General features: G+C 54.1%; 2 protein-coding genes across 3 annotated transcripts; both read right to left on the bottom strand.

The window, feature by feature from the left end:
* Window positions 1-8452: 8452 nt before the first annotated feature.
* LCNL1 (lipocalin like 1) lies at window positions 8453-12194 on the bottom strand. The gene is made up of 7 exons (XM_021533724.2): window positions 11906-12194; window positions 11356-11495; window positions 10800-10870; window positions 10103-10216; window positions 9484-9585; window positions 9221-9246; window positions 8453-8629 (listed from the first exon to the last, which is right to left on the bottom strand). Exons 1-6 carry the CDS (start codon window positions 11999-12001, stop codon window positions 9221-9223), a joined length of 549 nt encoding a protein of 182 aa, XP_021389399.2. The 5' UTR covers window positions 12002-12194; the 3' UTR covers window positions 8453-8629.
* Window positions 12195-13215: 1021 nt separating this feature from the next.
* On the bottom strand, window positions 13216-16278 carry LCN15 (lipocalin 15). 2 transcript variants are annotated; one of them, XM_021533725.2, is made up of 7 exons: window positions 16147-16278; window positions 15414-15553; window positions 15076-15224; window positions 14768-14881; window positions 13653-13754; window positions 13520-13541; window positions 13216-13364 (listed from the first exon to the last, which is right to left on the bottom strand). In XM_021533725.2, the coding sequence occupies exons 1-7, from the start codon at window positions 16240-16242 to the stop codon at window positions 13361-13363; spliced, it is 627 nt and encodes a 208-aa protein (XP_021389400.1). In that variant the 5' UTR covers window positions 16243-16278; the 3' UTR covers window positions 13216-13360. The 2 variants fall into 2 exon arrangements, with proteins under 2 accessions (XP_021389400.1, XP_077644070.1); XM_077787944.1 differs by having other exon boundaries at window positions 15160-15224.
* Between the last annotated feature and the right edge of the window lie 525 nt (window positions 16279-16803).

Raw genomic sequence — 16803 nt, 5'->3', positions numbered from 1 at the left:
CCATTGGGATGGGAGACACCTTCAGGGATGTGATGCCAGGCTCTGAACCAGGAAGGGAATAGAGATTGAAGGAGAGGCATGTACTTTACATGTTGGTTTGGGTTGTGATGAAGAGTAGGAGTTGGTAAAAAGTGTGCAACCGCAGAGAGAAGGAAAAAACCTGAGGGATAAGAGCAACTGGGAGACCAGTGTGGGCTGGTGTCTTCACATTTGGCTCATGGGAAAGATCACAAGCAATGGTAGTCTTGTGCAATTCTGCTGTAGAGAAACTCAGACTAGTCCATGGAGCTGCCTATGGGAGCAGATGTTCCCAGAGTCACAGAAGCAGGTGGTGTGATCTGGGCAGAGGTGTTGGAACACTCAGGAGGAGGGATAGGAGTGTGTGATGAGGAGAGAGGCCAGCACAGGACATTGAAAGACACGACCAAAATATATTCCTGGACCTAAACTGCCTTTGTAAGGAAGGAAAGGAATTTCTGCCTAAGTGGTGTTGGGAGCCCATCACAGATCCCCCAGCCAATTTGGGGTGAGAACAAATTACCAGGAGAGAAATCCTTTAGGCATAGGCTCCAGTTTCTTCCTTCCAGGAAGAACAGCTCTTTGGAGGGGCAGAGGTGCTATAATCACCTGTCTGCAACAGTCATTCTAGTTATCCTTGGATATGAGGACAACATAACCAGCATAAAGTGAGCTGATGGGGCGGGTTTTTTGTACCTGTTCCTTTTGGTTGTTTTTAGAAGAGCTATTTGGGAAAATAACTTCAGAGCTCCAGTAGACATGAGTGGATGCCATTTGGCATAAATAGGAACATCAATGGGGCAGATTGGTGCTGAGAACAAGCACAAATCAGAAGTGAGGTGAGCTAGTTCCTGCAACTGGGCAGGTTTGGGAAGCTGAGCATTCAAACATAAAAGAGAAAGAAAAGGCATCAAAAAAGTCCCTTCTAAGCACAAAGGAGAAGCTGGTGAAACAGCTTCTCTCATAGCAAACAAGCAATATACAGATACCAAGGAGGGACTCTGGAAAGAGTGGAATGTCTACAAGGAAAGAAAAGAGCCTGTACTGGAAGATGAGGGAGTGCAGGGAGCCTGTGAGAATGGCTTGCAGAGTTACATGGGGTAAGTACTCACCCTTCAGCCATGTAGTTGGGGACAGACAGTCCTGGTGTGTCCTCAGTACAGCACCCTGGAGGTCAGATCTCCTGCTGCCAATGTTCCAAGAGGACAATGACAACTTATGGCCAGTGACAACATGAGGGCACTGGGACAGCAGCATTAGGGAGGGAGGAGAGTCTTCAGAGATTTGCTGAGGGAGGGAAATGTGGCTGCACCTGGGCTCAGGAAGAATGAACTTGGTGTCTGTACCTTGTGTATCCAGCAGTGAGGGTGCAAAGTGTTTTTGTGATGGGGGAGAAGAGGAATCTGACCCCAGACATTTGCAAGGCTTCAGGGGAAAGAAAGAAAAGTTGAAGTGCACAAGAGCTCTGGAACTGCAGAGCAGTTCTTGACTGGATAATCAGGGGAATCTTGAGCCACCAGTATGGTACAGGATGCTAAACTGGCCATGGGGACAAAAGTGTTCCAGTCTGTGTGGGAAAATATTGATGTTGTGTCATGTTAATGAGACTTTTCTGGGTGCTGCACAGGAACCCACTTGAGGAGGAAGCTGAGCTGGGCTGTCAGGATGCCAGAAGAATAGAGTCCACTGGAGAAAATATGGTGCAACATGGTCAGCCTGGAGAAGCAAATCCCAGCTGGGAGATGGCTGCATCAGGAAGGAGAGCCCTTTGCCCGAGCATGCTGCTGTGGTCCCCCCTGGAGCAGCAAGCCTGCAAGAGCTGGCTGCTGAAATCCATTGCCAAAAATTACTTTGGCGTAGGAATTAGCTCCTTAGATCTAATTATACAAGGGTTTGGACAGGGTTTGGGATATCTGTGTGGTTTCGATATACTCCTAGGTGTATATTGAAAGGGGAAAGGCTGTTCTGGTTCCACAACTGCCAGATCCCATGGTCAGTGGCACTTGGGGAACTCTGGGGTCTTACACGGTGCCTTTCCAGGAGATTTGAGGCCCAAAGTGTTCACTTAATACAAATTAAGGAGGTGTTAAGGGGAAATACAGGAGGTGTTTGGGATCCTAAATCCATTTGGCATCACTGAAAACTTTTCCCTTTACCTAGAATAAACCTATTTTAACCACAATTACATATTCACAGAGCGCTTGAGTTAATTTGATGAAGCAGATATGGAAAACTTCAGGGCTGCTCCTCTGGGCAAGTATCACACAGACACACCCAGCACAAGACCTCTGGGGAGATGACCCACCCCCAGCAGCCTGTACCCTGTGACCTCTCCATAACCAAGGGCATCCCAAAGAGCTGGTACCCCCAGGACAGCACCACAGCCTGGGCCACCAGAAAACCAGGCTGGGGCTGCGGTCTGTGGTGGTGGGGGACACAACCTTCCCCAGGAGTGCCTTGTGCCAAGGAGCAGGAGCCAGGAGAGCAAAAGCACACACACAGACACACAGATACACAGACAGACACACTCAGACACACAAACACACAAACACAGACACACACAGATACACAGAGACAGACACACAGACACACAGACACACAGACACACACAGACACACACAGACACACAGACAGACAGACACACAGACACACACACACACACACACACAGACAGACAGAGAGACAGACACACACACACACACACAGACACAGACACAGACACAGACAGACAGACACAGACAGACAGACACAGACACACAGAGACACAGATACACAGACAGACACACAAACAGACACACACAGACACATAGATACACAGAGACAGACACACAGACACACAGACAGACACACACAGACACACAGACACACAGACACAGACACACAGACAGACACACACAGACACACAGACACACACACACACACAGACACACAGACAGACACACACACACACAGAGACACACGCACACAGACAGATACACACACAGACACACAGACAGACAGACAGACACAGACAGACACACACACACAGAGACAGACAGACACACAGACACAGACAGACACACAGACACAGACACAGACATACAGACACAGATACACAGAGACAAACACACAGACACACAGACAGACAAACACAGACACACACAGACAGACACACAGACACACAGAGACAGACACACAGAGACAGACACACAGACACACAAACAGACAAACACAGACACACACAGAGACAGACACACAGACACACAGACAGACAGACAGACACACACACACACACACACACACACACACACAGACATATTGTAGGGCAAAGCTGAAGGGGTCCAGGGGAAAAAGACAAAGAAAAGTCCAGGATATAAATACATGGAAAGACGGGGTGGAGAAGAGCATTAGGGATCCAATTGTCTGAGGGGTCAGGGGTAGTACACAGGAAAGGGACTAAGAGGGAATGCCAGGATGGATGGGCAGGGTTATACTGGGAAAACAGGGAAGGGAGAACTCTCTAGAACATGAACTGATTAGGGTAAAAGTGGTAGGGAAGGCCAGCAGGTCAATGGGGAGGACAGGACTGGGACAAATTAACACAGCGCTGCAGGGCACCGTGGGGGTAGCCTCTTTTCTCACCCTGAGCTGTGAGGAGTGCCTGGAGCCTATAGTGCATCTTTCCAGGGTATTGTCATATTCTCCCTCCAGTGGGCTCATGGGCCTCCACAGGCTGGGTTCTTTGGCAGTAGTTGCCTTACGGAAAGTTGGAGGGTGCAGGGCCGTGAGGCACAGCAGATTGCGTGTCCCACCACAGCAAAACTCCTCTGCTTGCGAGCCAAGGCAGGAGAACCTGTCAGAAGTGCTGTGTAAGTGGGATGCAAGTGGCCTCTTAATTTCATTCTCCAATAACTGTAGGGCTTTGCAATTACATGTGCTGATCTGATAGTCATTAGGGAATGATCAGCCAGCCATTGGCAGGGACTGTTTCCCTTTCTGCTAATTAAGTTGCATTTGATTTGCAATCAAATCTAATGAATCAAGTGAGCTTGAGGTAGGTTCAAGGGAAGCACAGGCCAGCTCCACAGCCTTGCTGTTCATGAGGAGCCACATTCCAGGGACACTGCCAGGAACTGCCCTGTGGCATAGGGCAATGAGGGACACGTCTGCAAGGTGAGCAGTGCTGTGTTTGTGGCAGGGACAGGGTTCCTGCCGTGCTGAGGCTGTGGACTTCGAGACATGCACCGGTGTATTGGGTTGGCATGGCAAGGCTTTGGCAGGGGGGCTATAGAGGTGGCCTGCAAGGAGCTGCCAGAAGCTTCCACTATATCCAGCAGAAGCAATCCCTGGTGGCTCCAAAGATGACATGCCACTGGCTAAGGCTAGGCCAATTAGGAGTGGTGGTAATGCCTCTGAGATGACATATTTAAGAAGGAAAGAAAGAGGTTTTTGTGCAGTTGTAATTGTGGCCAGATAAGAGCGGGGTGAAAATATGTGAGAGAAAAGCTCTGCAGACATGAAGGTCAGTGGAGAAGGAGGGGAAGGAGCTGCTCCAGGTGTTAGAGCTGAGATTCCCGTGAGCCTGTGGTGAAAACAATGGCGCCCTGCAGCCCAAGGATTCGATAGGAGTACAGAGATCCACCTGCAGCTCCTGGAGGAGCCTATGCTAGAGCAGGGAGATGCCTGAGAGGAGTCTGTGACCCCATGAGAAGCCCATGGTGGAGCAGGATTCTGGCAGGAACCAGCAGACCTGTGGAAAGAGGTGCCTACGCTAGAGCAGATTTGCTTATGGGAGCTGTGACAGCATGGGGGATCCACACTGGAGCAGCCTGTTTCTTGAAGGACTGACCCCATGGAAAAGTGACTCACATTGCAGCAGTTTGCTAGGACTGTTGCTTCTGAATTGGACTCACTTTTGAGAAGTTCATGGAGAACTATTCCCCATGGGAGGGACCCTGTGCTGGAGCAGGGGAATGACTTCTGTCCCTTAGCAGTGTCCCATTTCTGTCTCCCTGCACCACTGTGGGGAAGGAGGTAGAGCTGGTGAAGAGGGAGGTGTTGGGGGGGAAGGCGTTTTTAAGGTCTTACTTTACTTTTCATTATCCTGCTCTGATTTTGTTAGCAGTAAATTCAATTAATATCTCTATTAGAGCCTGTGATGATGAGTGATCTATCCCAGTCCTTATCTTAACTCATAAATATCATATTTTCTCTCCCCTACCCAGATGCCGAGGGGAGAGATAGAGAGGCTTTACTGGGTGCCTGGGATCCAGCCAGGGTCACCCCACTACAGCCAGACACCCTGGGCTGGCGTGGCGTGTGCTCCTCAGGCAAGCGCTCCTCTGGCTGCCGACCAGAGAGAGACAAGGAGTGCAGCCCTGAGTGCTGGCTGTGGAGCAGGGGCAGGAGCAGACCCCAGCACGGGGCTGCTGGCTGCTGCTTCTCTCCTGCACCTCTCTTCACAGTAGGTGTGTCTGGCAGCTTCAGTGGTTTGGGACATGGGTGTGATTTCGATAGACCCCTGGATGTGTATTGAAAGGCTGTTCTGGGCTCACATCCACCAGGCCCAGCAGCACTTGGGGAGCCCTGTGGTCTCACTGCACCATCCAAGGCAGATAGACAAGCCTGGTCCTGATGTCTGCATGTTGCTTGAGTGACTCCTGCTGTGGTGACTACACTGCTGGCTGGTGACTGGTGCTGCACCCGTCACATGCAAGGGAACATCCAGGACCCTCTAACACAGGACTGCTCCAGGCAGGTTGGTTGGGCACCCTTGCACTCAGTGTTTTTTGGGATCACCAAGAGCCCACAGGTCCCAAGCAGCAAGTGGGACCTGGCTCAGAGGCTGAAATTCAAGTGTCATCCTTGTGCTAGCTGGTGCTACTCTGACAACCTGAGATGATCCCATACAGTTACATTTTATTTTCAAAAAGAGAAAAAAATGAAAAGTCAAGAGGATTAACTATCAGATATGGCACAGAGATTGTCTGGAAAGGCCAGCTTAGCTTCCCTCTGAGTGCTTAAGCTGCTATTAGCAAATACAAGCCCTAAATAATATTGGGAATCCTAAATGGAGCCCAGCATGAGTGCATCAATTTAAAGAATCTGATTAGAAGTAACATAAACATTCTGTAACTTATTGAAGACAGCTGCAGGCAACAATGTAAGACAAACAATGAAGACACCAGCATCTGGCACCTTGCTCCTCTCCTTTGAGAAAAGACAGCTGCACTTTATTCAAAGGCTCTGGCAGCAGGACTTTAACACTAGAAAACACTTGAAAGTAGTGGGTTAAATTAAAAAAAAAAAAAAAAAGCTGATAGAAAAGTGAAGAAACCCTGCCTCCACCTTGGCCAAGAAGGAGCTTTGGTGGATCCTCAGAATGGACAATCTTCTCTGCAAACACTTCAGATGTTCTGTCCTACCAATGGAGAAGGGCAAGTAAGTAATAAGACGGAGGAGATGACATTTCCAGACAAAATAACTCAAGCATCACTGTAGCACCCCATCTGCCACTTACACTCCCTTTGGTGCCTTCTAGTTTTCACCAGACGATGAGAAGGAGAGAATGTGCCAGGCTCTATAGAGCTGTTCAGAGGGACAACAGATAAGTAGGTCCCCTTACAGTGTAGGAGATACACACAAAAGCTGCAATAAAGGCCAGATTTGGTTTATGTCTCGGCAAACTATGACACAGGGCAGATTGAATGCAACTTTTCCGCTGGAAAATCATACCTCAGAAATACACCTCTCTGGAGGAGTCAACAAGACATGGGTGTTGGACATCCCCATGTCACCTGGAAAGAGTCTATCAAAGCTCGCAGTGGACTAGCTGGCATAGGTTAGGGAAGAAGATATCACTAAGATAAATCACAGAATGATTCAGGTTGGAAGGTCATCCAGTCCAACCTCCTTTCTCAAGCAGAGTCCCCCAGAGCAGTCACTCAGGATTGTGTCCAGGCATTTTGAGCTCCTCCAGACATGACTCCAGAACCTCTCTGGGCAGCCTGTCCCAGTGGTTGGTCCCCTCTCAGTAAAGAGTAGCTGAGAGAGAGAAAGGACCCAGGCCGGTCACTGTGCTGACTGACAGATACCCGGTAAAACATCTCATCCACGTGCAGTGAGTGCCAGAGGGGCAGCATGAGGAGATATTAGAAGATCAGAGAATAGGACAAAGCTCCATGTAAATCTAAGTTGTGCCCTCACCTTTTCAGGGAGGTGAAGGTCTGGGTCTGGCCATGCAGCCCCAGCAGGGACATGGCCTGAACAAGGGAAGGAGAGAGAAGGGTGAGAGGAGAGGCTGGGAGGACAAGGAGGCTTGTCAAAGATTTAAGATGTGGAACAGCATAAGGAGCACAAATAGAGGAGATGATCTTGCATTAGCCGCAGCCATCAGCTGCCAGTCTCAAACTGCTCCTCAGCCATCAAAGGCCGTCCCAGCATTTCCTTTGCCCCAACACCCCTCTGCTCTTTCCATCAGTTTTTGGTACCCTAGTGTCTGGGCTGATCCCTACTGCACCAGCCTGGTCCCCACCAGCCTTGGTGTGTTCCCATGGCCCCTGGCTGAGCAGCTGAAGATGGAATCAGTATGACAAGCAAGAGGGAGAGCAGAGGCGAGTGAAGCTCCTTGCTGCAGGATGCCACCATTGCTGGGTAGGTGCCTAAACACAGGGAGTCCTTAGGAACACTCAGGGGAAAAAAGTCCCTTTTTATCAGATATATGATGATATCTGGCCAGATTTGTTGGGGGGACAAAGGAGCACTGGATGAGCAGCAGAGATAGATACAAGCTTGATGAAAGGGCTGAGGGACTATGGAGGGCTACATGGGGATCCACTGCTGCCTCTGCACAGATGGGATTCACACCCAGAAAACACTGAACTGTCAGCTTGTGTGCCCTGGGACCCCAGCTCCAGAGGGGTTTTTCTCTGTGTGGTGCCCAGGGGCAGAAACCACAGGCAGCTCTCCAGGTTTGGCTCCAGAGGATTCAGACAGCCATGTTCCACAACAGCTTGCAGTGGGGCAGAGAGGTCCCAAATCTGAATCTTGCCCTGCCTTGGCTCAGCCTCAGCTGTTGGATGAGCTCCTGGGGCTCCCGGGGAACAGAGAGCTGCAGCCACTGCAGGGCAAGAGGAGGATAGGTGGTGAATGGTGTGGGTGGATGTAACCCTCCAAACTCCAGCCTCACTCTCAGTGGCCTTTCTCCATGCATCCCCTCTTGCCCACAGGATTCCCAGCCTCACTGCACCCTTTGCCTTACCTCCGCCTGGCCTGGTCCTGCCTCTCTGGGAGGCACCCAGGAGGGAAAATCCTGTGGCTCTGAAACAGCCCTCACTTGGGCAACCTCAGCTGGGATCACTCCTGGCTGTTCACCATCCACAGCCCCCAGGAGGACAACAGGAGGGACCACAGGGCTCAGCACCCCAGGTTCTCCCCAGACAGCTACACCAAGACCTGGGAAGGGTTTCTGTTTATTTGGCAAAAAGCAGGGACTGTGTGCTGGAGGAGCAGGGGCTGTGTCCGAGTCCTGACAACAGAGCTTGGAAGAAGGATGATGGAGCAGGAGCCTGGAGCTTCAGAGCATGGGTCTTGCATTGCTTGGCAAGAGCATCCACGAGCCAGTCTGCACTTTCTGGAAAACAGGTGGGAGGTGGTGTCTGGGTGAGACAAGGAGACCAGTGGGACTTTCCATTAGGTTCAATGCATTCTTCTCCAGTTCTCCCCAGATTTGTAGGGTGAGGCATCTCCAGTAATGGATTTCTAGTAACCCCTATGGCTGTGTGGTGGGAAAGTACAGGTTAGGGGGGCAACAGCAAATATGGTTTGCATGGTGAGACACCGACCCACTCTGGCCAGGTTTGCCAGTCCACAAGCCCAGGGTCGCTTTGGCAGAACTGCCTGGCCCTCACTGCTCAAAAGGCTGGGCAGACATTTCTCTGGTGGTTTCAGCTCACGTGCCCATGTTCAGTGCCAGACACTTCCCACTGGGGGTCTCTGGACACTGCTCCTTGGGAGTCCCTGGGTACTGCTACCTGGGGGTCCCCGCTGTAGAGCAGTATGCAAAGGAATGGTCCTACCTGTGTGCAGGGTCCTGCACCAGTTCTAACAGCTCAACCCCAGAGGAATTCAAAGAGCTCTTGGTGGCCCTTGCCTTGGGGGCACCAAGACGGTCAATTTCCAGGAGAGAACATTGCAAACACCGTTTTGCACTGTGGCAACTCACCTACAGTTCACCAAGTCTGCATTCCTCTGTGGAAACAAAGAGAAAGCCTAAGTCTGGCACTGTGGTCTGAATAGTCCCATTTAGCACCCAAAATAGCCTACTCAGAAGGAACTTGTGGGTTTCTGCTTGCTCAGTGTGACCAGCCAGAACACTGCTGGCTGCCAGCACTCCATCCTGCCAGCTCAGACCACAAAGTGGTGGTACTGATGGGCTGAGCTGGTCCCTGCGTGCATGTCCCTGTATTGGCCCTGGGCAGTGCTCACCCTGCCTGGGCAAAATCCAGATTGTCTCGTCGGTGAAGCCATTCAGCTTAGCAAGTCTCTTGAACAGCATCTTGATTTTGGGTCTCACCCACTGGGTTCTGCCTAAAGACAAAGACATGAGTTAGCTCCAGGCTGTGCCTGACCCTGCATCTCCGGGGAAGCTGGTGAGTGTGTCCAGCTGAGGGTGGGATGGATGGCAGTCCCTGGGAGAAGGCTGGAGGCACTGGTGGAGGTCCCGGACAGCAGTGGTGGCCAGGCACATGAGACACCCCACCCAGGGTACAAGATGAGCCAGAGGTCCTGACACCAGCACAGTGACTCCTCTCTTGGTTCCTGTCCCCACTGATTCTGTTCTGCCTGTGCAGCAGGACCCCCACTCTCCACCCTTCTCCACCAAGCAGCTTACCCAAGGCCATGGACTTGCAGCACAGTGCTGAGAGCCTGAGCCCCAGCCTCCCCTGCCACCCCAAAATACTGCTCCTTCCCTGCCACACAGGGAACACATGATAGTCCCTGCCCCACTCCTGCACCTCACCCAAGGCAGAAGTGGAGAGAGAATGTCCCCTGGCTCCTGGCTTTGCAGGACCCTCAGAGCAGTTCACCACTGCTGCCTACGCACTGTAAAGTCTCAGCATATGCAAGATCTTCCCGTCTTCTTTCTCTCTGGTGGCAAAGACAACCATGTAGGACCTGCCATCGGTGTCCACCAGCCGCACTGTCTTATTGCCTCTGTCTGCAAAAGGACGTGGAGAAAAATTAATTACTTCCTCCTGAAAACCCCCATGCTACAAAGGGGCTGTTAAAGAGCATGAAGCCCACCAAGCCTGTCATTCCTTGATAACTCCCCATTCTGGTTTCCCTCTTGCTAGGGCTTCTCTGAAAGCCTGGGGAACCCACAGACCACAGCAGAGCAGAGGGATGGGGAGGCGAGGGCAGAAAGGGCTATGGATGGTCAGTGCAGGCTGTTGCCAGTGTCAGACTGTTCCTTGGACTGGGTATGGTGGAAAACCACTCCTGCTCCATCCCCATGGAACATCCACTCACAGCCTCTTTGCTGAAGGAACCTGCTTTTCCCTAGGGTTTAAGCTTGGTCTCAATGTGTTCATCCCAGAGGGAGGGATTGCAGGGTCTGCCATGCTGCTGGGCCACCAGCCCTGGGGTGTAGCTGGCACCTGGACACAGAGGGATGTCCCACCCAGGATACAGGAGGGGCAGGCAGTCCTGAGGACCATGTCCCCAGGAACAGCCAGCTGCTTCAGGCAGGGATGGTGGGACATGCCTCTATCCTGCCCCAAGGGCCAGGCACCCCCACTCACCAGAGCTGTAGTATTCACCCGGGCTGCCTGTTGGCGTGTAGATCGATTCAAACTTCATACATCTCTCAGGGCTGCAGAAGAGTGAAGGATGCTCCAGCTGAGGTGAAGTGACTCCCTTTCCCCTCCCCTGTTCAAGGGTTGCTATCCCAGATGTGAGACTTGCTGTTCAGAGGTGGGATGGTGTGGCCAGGGGAGGAGGGGACAGATACCACCCTTGGAACAATGGGTACCTGGGATGGCAGGGGACAGTGCTGGCACTTGGGGATTATTGATGCCCTCACTCATGCTCTGAGCATCTGGAATGAGGCTGGTTCTGCTGGGAAATTTGTAATTGTAGGGTCCCGTCCCACCCTCTGTGGTGGCACTGGTCCTGGCCGGTGTTGCTCTGATCCTGCCCTAAAGACGGGGTGCCCACAGCTGTCCCAAGCCCCTGGTGTTCCTGTCTCAACCCCTGCCCAGGTCTTCGGTGAGTGCACTGAGGTGAAGACCCACCAGTGAAGGTCCAAGGAGGAGGTTGGTCAAGTGAAGCCTGTGGAGAAAAGCATGTGGGACTTACGTGGGAATTGCAAAGGAGACCTTCAGGTCACCATTCCCCAGGACCTCAATGTTGGCCATTGCCATCTTCAGTTGGTCCTTCTTTTGGAGGTAGACCTTGGAGTCAGATGCCATAGCAGTGATGTACCATGTCCCTGCAATCTGGCAGTGAGAGCAGGCTGTGAGTCCAGAGGAGCAGTCTAGAGTGTCCCCTCCTCAGGGACAAAGCCCTGACAACCTCAGTGCATGGAACACCCACATCCCATTCCAGAAACAGAATTCCCTTAGGGACACCTATGCAGAAGCTGGATGACTGTCCTCACCTGGGTGTGTCAGCAAAGCAATGGTGGCTGTAGTGACCCCAGCTGTCCCCAGTACCAAAACACCTCCACAGTCCTCCCTGCTCTGCTGGTGACTAGAGAACAAACCCTTCCCTTCCTTTCCCTTCCCTTCCCTTCCCTTCCCTTCCCTTCCCTTCCCTTCCCTTCCCTTCCCTTCCCTTCCCTTCCCTTCCCTTCCCTTCCCTTCCCTTCCCTTCCCTTCCCTTCCCTTCCCGGGATGCTGAGGGTCACCTTGCTCTTGTCCGGCTCCGCAGTTCCCAGCTCCCCAGCCTGCACACGCAGCAAGCACAGCAGGATCAGCCCCAGGCTCAAGCCCACGGTCCTCATCTCGCCTCACGGACTTCCCCAGTGGGATGGGGAGCGGTGCCGGCGCTGTCGGATTTATAGCTCCGTGCCCCGCGCTGGAGCCGTGCCGAGCCCCACGGGAACACTCCTGGGGTTGGATTGGGCAAAGGGGTGGATCCGAAGGGCAGCAGACAGCCAAGGGTGAAGAAACCCCTGGGGCAGAGCGGGGCTTGTGCCTGCCAGCCCCAAAACGGGGTTACAGGAACTGTTTCACCACTGCTGAAATTTGGGATTTCCCCCGTTCTTTTAGTTGCTTGTGAAAGAACAAAGCGAACGGTTGTTTTCCAACGGGCTGCCGGAGCGCTGCCAGGAGGAGCGGGAGGTTCTTCCCGGCACCGGCCCCGGGGCAGCCCCTCTGTCCAGCTCACCAAGGCCCTCGGTGACCCGTTCTTCTGGCCGGGGTGAAGCGTGCCCCAGGGCAGCTGCTGGGATCCTGCCCAAATCCAGTCCTCCGCAGGCACAGCCTGACCCGCGGTGCCTGCGCGGCCTCCCCCCCTTCGCCGGAGCACGCCGGCTCTGCCGAGCGGGCTGCGCCCCGAGCAGGGCGGGCAGAAGAAGGGCTTCGTGTCGCTGTGGAAGTGTGTCCCTCCTTCCCAGAGTGTGATGTCCCCTGTGGCCTGGCTCTACCACGCTCCCGGGATCACAGCCCAGCACCTGCCTGGGCACAGAGGGACGCCGGGGCAGGGAGGCTGCCTTCGGTCGGCAGGAGGTGGAGGCACATAAAAACTGCCCTTGGGGCTCATGGCAGCATGGCCTTGCTTTGGTGAGATGGGGGACCAAGGGAGGTGGCAGGCATGTGAGTCCCAGTCCTGCCACAGCCAGCCCTGGTGCCACCCCGCTCCCAGCTGGGTGGCCCGGGAGAGGAGTGAGCTGGGAGTGGGGTTTCCTGGGAGTGTCCCTGCAGGCAGCACTGGGCAGCCTGACTGCTTAACCCTGTCTTCCCAGAGCTACTGACCACACAGCTAGGCTGTGCCAGCCCCTGTCCACCCTGGCTCCAATCTTCCTTGCCCTGACAGCTGCTCCCCTGTACCTTCCCCATCCTCCCCATGCTGGGCACAGCAAACATCACATCTAGGGAGCCCCCTGAAACCTGTGGGGGCCTGACAGGAAGGGTCAGCTCCAGGACTGTTGGTCTCAGGGTGCCTGGGGACCTTGGCAGCACCCTGCTCCCACCAACAAAGCATCGCGCACTGGGGCATCTTCTGCATCTATTTATTTAGGAGGTTGAGGGTGATCCTGGTATGGAGCAGGGGGTCTGGCAGAGCCTGCAGGATGGGAAGGAGCACCACGGAGTGGGGTGCAGAGCCTGTTGTCCACTAGGTCTGGGGGACACATGGTCCTTCAGCTGCAGGGGCAGGACAGGCAAATGACTGCTCAGAGCAGGGCAAAGCCAAGATGACAGAGCCCCAAGGCAGGTGGGGGATCCCCCAGGGCCTGCAAGTCCCTGCTCAGCCCAGGCCATGCTGAAAAGCAGTCACAGCTTTCCGTGGCCACACTCACCTGACGTCCCTGGTGCATTGATCTGTTGGAAAGCAAAGAGGGGGTGAGTGTGCAATTGGCAGCACCCCAAGCCCCTGCACAGTTCACATGCAGAGGAGCTGCAGCTGCCACCCTGTGCCCTTGGGCCACTCACCTGACTTGGGCAGGATGGCCAGCATGTCCTCGGTAAGGCCCATGGTGGGGATGAGCTCCATGAACTTCTGCAGGAGCTGGGGGCTCACGTCCTGCTCCCTTGCTGCAGCCACACACCCAAAGTGGGAGCTGGTGAGTGCAAGGAATCCCAGCAGCCAGCCCCACACTGGGGGTCCAGGTACTGCAGGGCAGCAGCTGGACCCCAGGGAAGGGCCAAGGTGAAGCAATGAACATGCAGGGTGGACACCAGGCAAACCACAGCTGCCCTGGGCTGGCAGAAAGGGGCACAAGCCCCTTGGTGTTGGAAAGGATGGATAAATATAATTGCCTGGTAAAAGATTTACAATAGTACAGCCAGGATGAAAACAATCCCCCCTACTGGCTGGATAATGCCCTTACCTACTGATAGGTCCAAAAGTCAAATAGACTGTTCCATCTCAACCCCCAAAATGCACGGTTCATCCCACACCTGTAACCCTCCCTTGAAGCATCAGGTGTCTGTGACCCCATTGGCCTAAGTCTTGTTCCAGCCCACCTTGAAGCCCCCTGATAAGGGGTCTCCAAGAGGCCAGATGCCCTCTTGGATCTTCCCCTCTCTTGGAACTTCCCCCCTCTTGGATCTTCCCCTCTCTTGGAACTTCCACCCTCTCCTGGAGCATCCTCTCTACCCCTTGTCTCTCCCCTCCCCATTCCCTCAGGCCTTGCCACGTGCTGCATCTGGCAGCTCCAAGCAAGACCTTTCACCATCCCTAATAAACCTGATATCCTCAGAGCAGCCTTCAGAGATCTCTCGTCTCCATTCATCTAAGCCATCCTGGAGCACAGCTTTCCCAACACCTTGGGATCAGCAACCCATTTGCTTGGGGTGGTATGGGACGGCTGGCAGGCTTAGGTTGCTGCAGCTGGGCTTGCACACTGCAGGAGGCCCTGGTTCAACCCGCAACCAACTGGAGATTTCTTTAGCGCAAGGTTTCATTCACCCCAAAATTAATTCCCTAGGTGATGGATGTGGGGTGCTACTGGTGGTGGCCCTGGGTAGTGGTGGGAAGCCCAGCCCCTGCCTGCTGCTGGTGACCCCACCCCTTCCCAGGAGCCAGGTCCCCACTCCCAACGCACTGAGGAGCTGCAGCGCCGTGCTGGGCTCTGCCTCGCTGTGCTGGACCTCGTGCAGGACAGCATAATGACTGTAGTCTGTCTCCATCACACGCAGATTCCTCTTCTCTTGTGCTCCTAAGGACCCCAGAGGTGACTGGATGGGTAACATGGTCCAGTCTGAGCCCTCCTGAGGCCCACAGCTCAGTGCTCAAGCCTCAAATTTGCCTGAGGGGGTATGAGGAAGGAACCCCAGCTCAATGTGGAGGAGCCAGGTGCCCACCCACCCACAACCTCTTGCTGAGTTGTGGAGGCAGAGGGGCCAAGCCCACCTTCCACTACTCCTGAGGCATGGGGGCTGGAGATGCCTTCTGTTTCAGGGTACCCATGGCTCCAAAGCCCCTCTCCACACATACCCATGTAGTGCCCCGCCTGCCCGCTCTGCTGGAAGAGCAGCTCAAACTTTTGGCATTTGTCCATCCTGGAAAATGAACATGAAAAAGACAAATGTGTCTAGACACCACATGGTAAGGCAGCAGGGTGATGGGCACAGGGGGGAGCCCAGCCTGCCCAGGGGGATGCACTGAGGCAGAACTGGGCAACCCAGAGCAGTGGAGGAGTTACTGTGCTGTGGCCCACAGGGAACACAGTGAGCAGGACTGACACTTACAGGGGCCAGACCAACTTCATCGTCAAGTCTCCTTCTGGCATGAAGCTGATGATGGCCATGGGTGACTTCATCCCATCTTTCATCTTCAGGAAGATGGAGCAGTTGGAAGCAATGGCTGTGACATACCACACCCCTGCAAACTGCAACAGGACATCACTGGTAGAATTTGGAAAAGTTGTGGGGACCTGCCAGGGGGACCTGCACTCCTCCATAGGGGACTTGGAAGCCCACTGCAGAAATTTGCCAACCTGCAGTGGATCTGCCACTGTCTATGGGGGCCTGTCACCCTCTTCAGGGACCTGCCACCATTTGTAGGGATCTGCCCTCCACCATGGGGAGCATGACAGCCCGCTATAGAAACATGCCAGACCTGCCACCCTCTGTGGTGACCAACCAGGCAAACATGGGGAACCTGCCACCTACCTGCATGCAGAACACCCTGTCCTGCCCTGTGATAAGAGTACAGAGCACCTGACCCATGTTCCCTGGGAAAGTGCCACACCCTTGCAAACATCATGGCCCCACGAGCTGGTGTCCTTGCAGTGGGGCTATTGTTGGCACTGGACACAGCAGCCAGGACTAACCTGGTTTTGCACAGGCTCTCTTGGAAGCTGCCCTGAAGCTGGCTCAGGGATGGGGCTGGCAGGTGCCCAGGAGTGCAGCACAGGCCCCTTGTCCCAGCCAGCCCCTCCAGCCCAGGCAGGATGTGTCAGGTAGCACCCTGTGTACTTACCTTCTTGGTGTCCAAATCCGGCTGCACGGGGACCTGGGCTCCTACCTGCAGCAGGCAGAGCAGGGCCAGAGCCAGGCTGGGCAGTGCTGCTGTCATCCTCACCCTGGAGTGGATGTGGGCAGGAGAGGCTGCACTCACTTTATAGCCCCCACTGCTGGCAGCACAGCTGCCCACACCAGCTTTATGCAACAGGTTACACAAGAAAAAGGATAACCTGTGCCCGGCTTAGGTGACAGTGTTGGGCCTGTTCCCCCTGGTTCCAGATGAATGCAGCCTTGTGTAAGACCCAGCCCAGAGCACGCCAGGACCAAGAGCTGCCCCGTGCCCACTCTGTGTCTGGGGAGGACGTGACATGCATCCCAGGGGTCCCCTCCTGGCTGTTCCCATTGCTTCTAAGGTCTGCCAGTGGTGGGACAGTTCCTGCCTCAGGATCCTCAGTGCCAGAGAATGGCTGTGCTGGTGTTCTACCCCAGGCTGAGCCACAGCTGGGTGCTCTCAGAGGGGGTGGTGACTTCTTAGGCTGGTGGCAGCAGGCTCAGACCCCACTGCTGGAGAGGGTCTGGGTTAGTGGGATGGAGCCCAGGAGGTGGCTGGAATCAAGCCACACCCAGAGCTCAGACATACTTCTTCTTTATGTCTATCCTTCCCCAAACTTCT

Source organism: Lonchura striata, chromosome 22 (genome assembly GCF_046129695.1).
Source record: "Lonchura striata isolate bLonStr1 chromosome 22, bLonStr1.mat, whole genome shotgun sequence".
Taxonomy (NCBI): Eukaryota; Metazoa; Chordata; class Aves; order Passeriformes; family Estrildidae; genus Lonchura; species Lonchura striata.
Note: the sequence above shows the minus strand (reverse complement) of the source record. Positions and strands in the feature narration are given on the sequence as shown.

Bases quoted from the DNA above. Each gene is read 5' to 3' on its own strand.
- LCNL1 (XM_021533724.2), bottom strand. From the start codon at position 12,001: ATGAGGACCGTGGGCTTGAGCCTGGGGCTGATCCTGCTGTGCTTGCTG. The intron at 10,217-10,799 runs GTGAGTGGGGGT...GTCCTTTTGCAG, and splicing joins GGGTGAATACTACAGCTCTG to ACAGAGGCAATAAGACAGTG. The intron at 9,586-10,102 runs GTGCGTAGGCAG...CTTTGTCTTTAG, and splicing joins GCATATGCTGAGACTTTACA to GCAGAACCCAGTGGGTGAGA.
- LCN15 (XM_021533725.2), bottom strand. From the start codon at position 16,242: ATGACAGCAGCACTGCCCAGCCTGGCTCTGGCCCTGCTCTGCCTGCTG. The intron at 15,554-16,146 runs GTAAGTACACAG...GTCCTGTTGCAG, and splicing joins CGGATTTGGACACCAAGAAG to TTTGCAGGGGTGTGGTATGT. The intron at 13,755-14,767 runs GTGCGTTGGGAG...GTGTGGCTGCAG, and splicing joins CACGGCGCTGCAGCTCCTCA to CAAGGGAGCAGGACGTGAGC.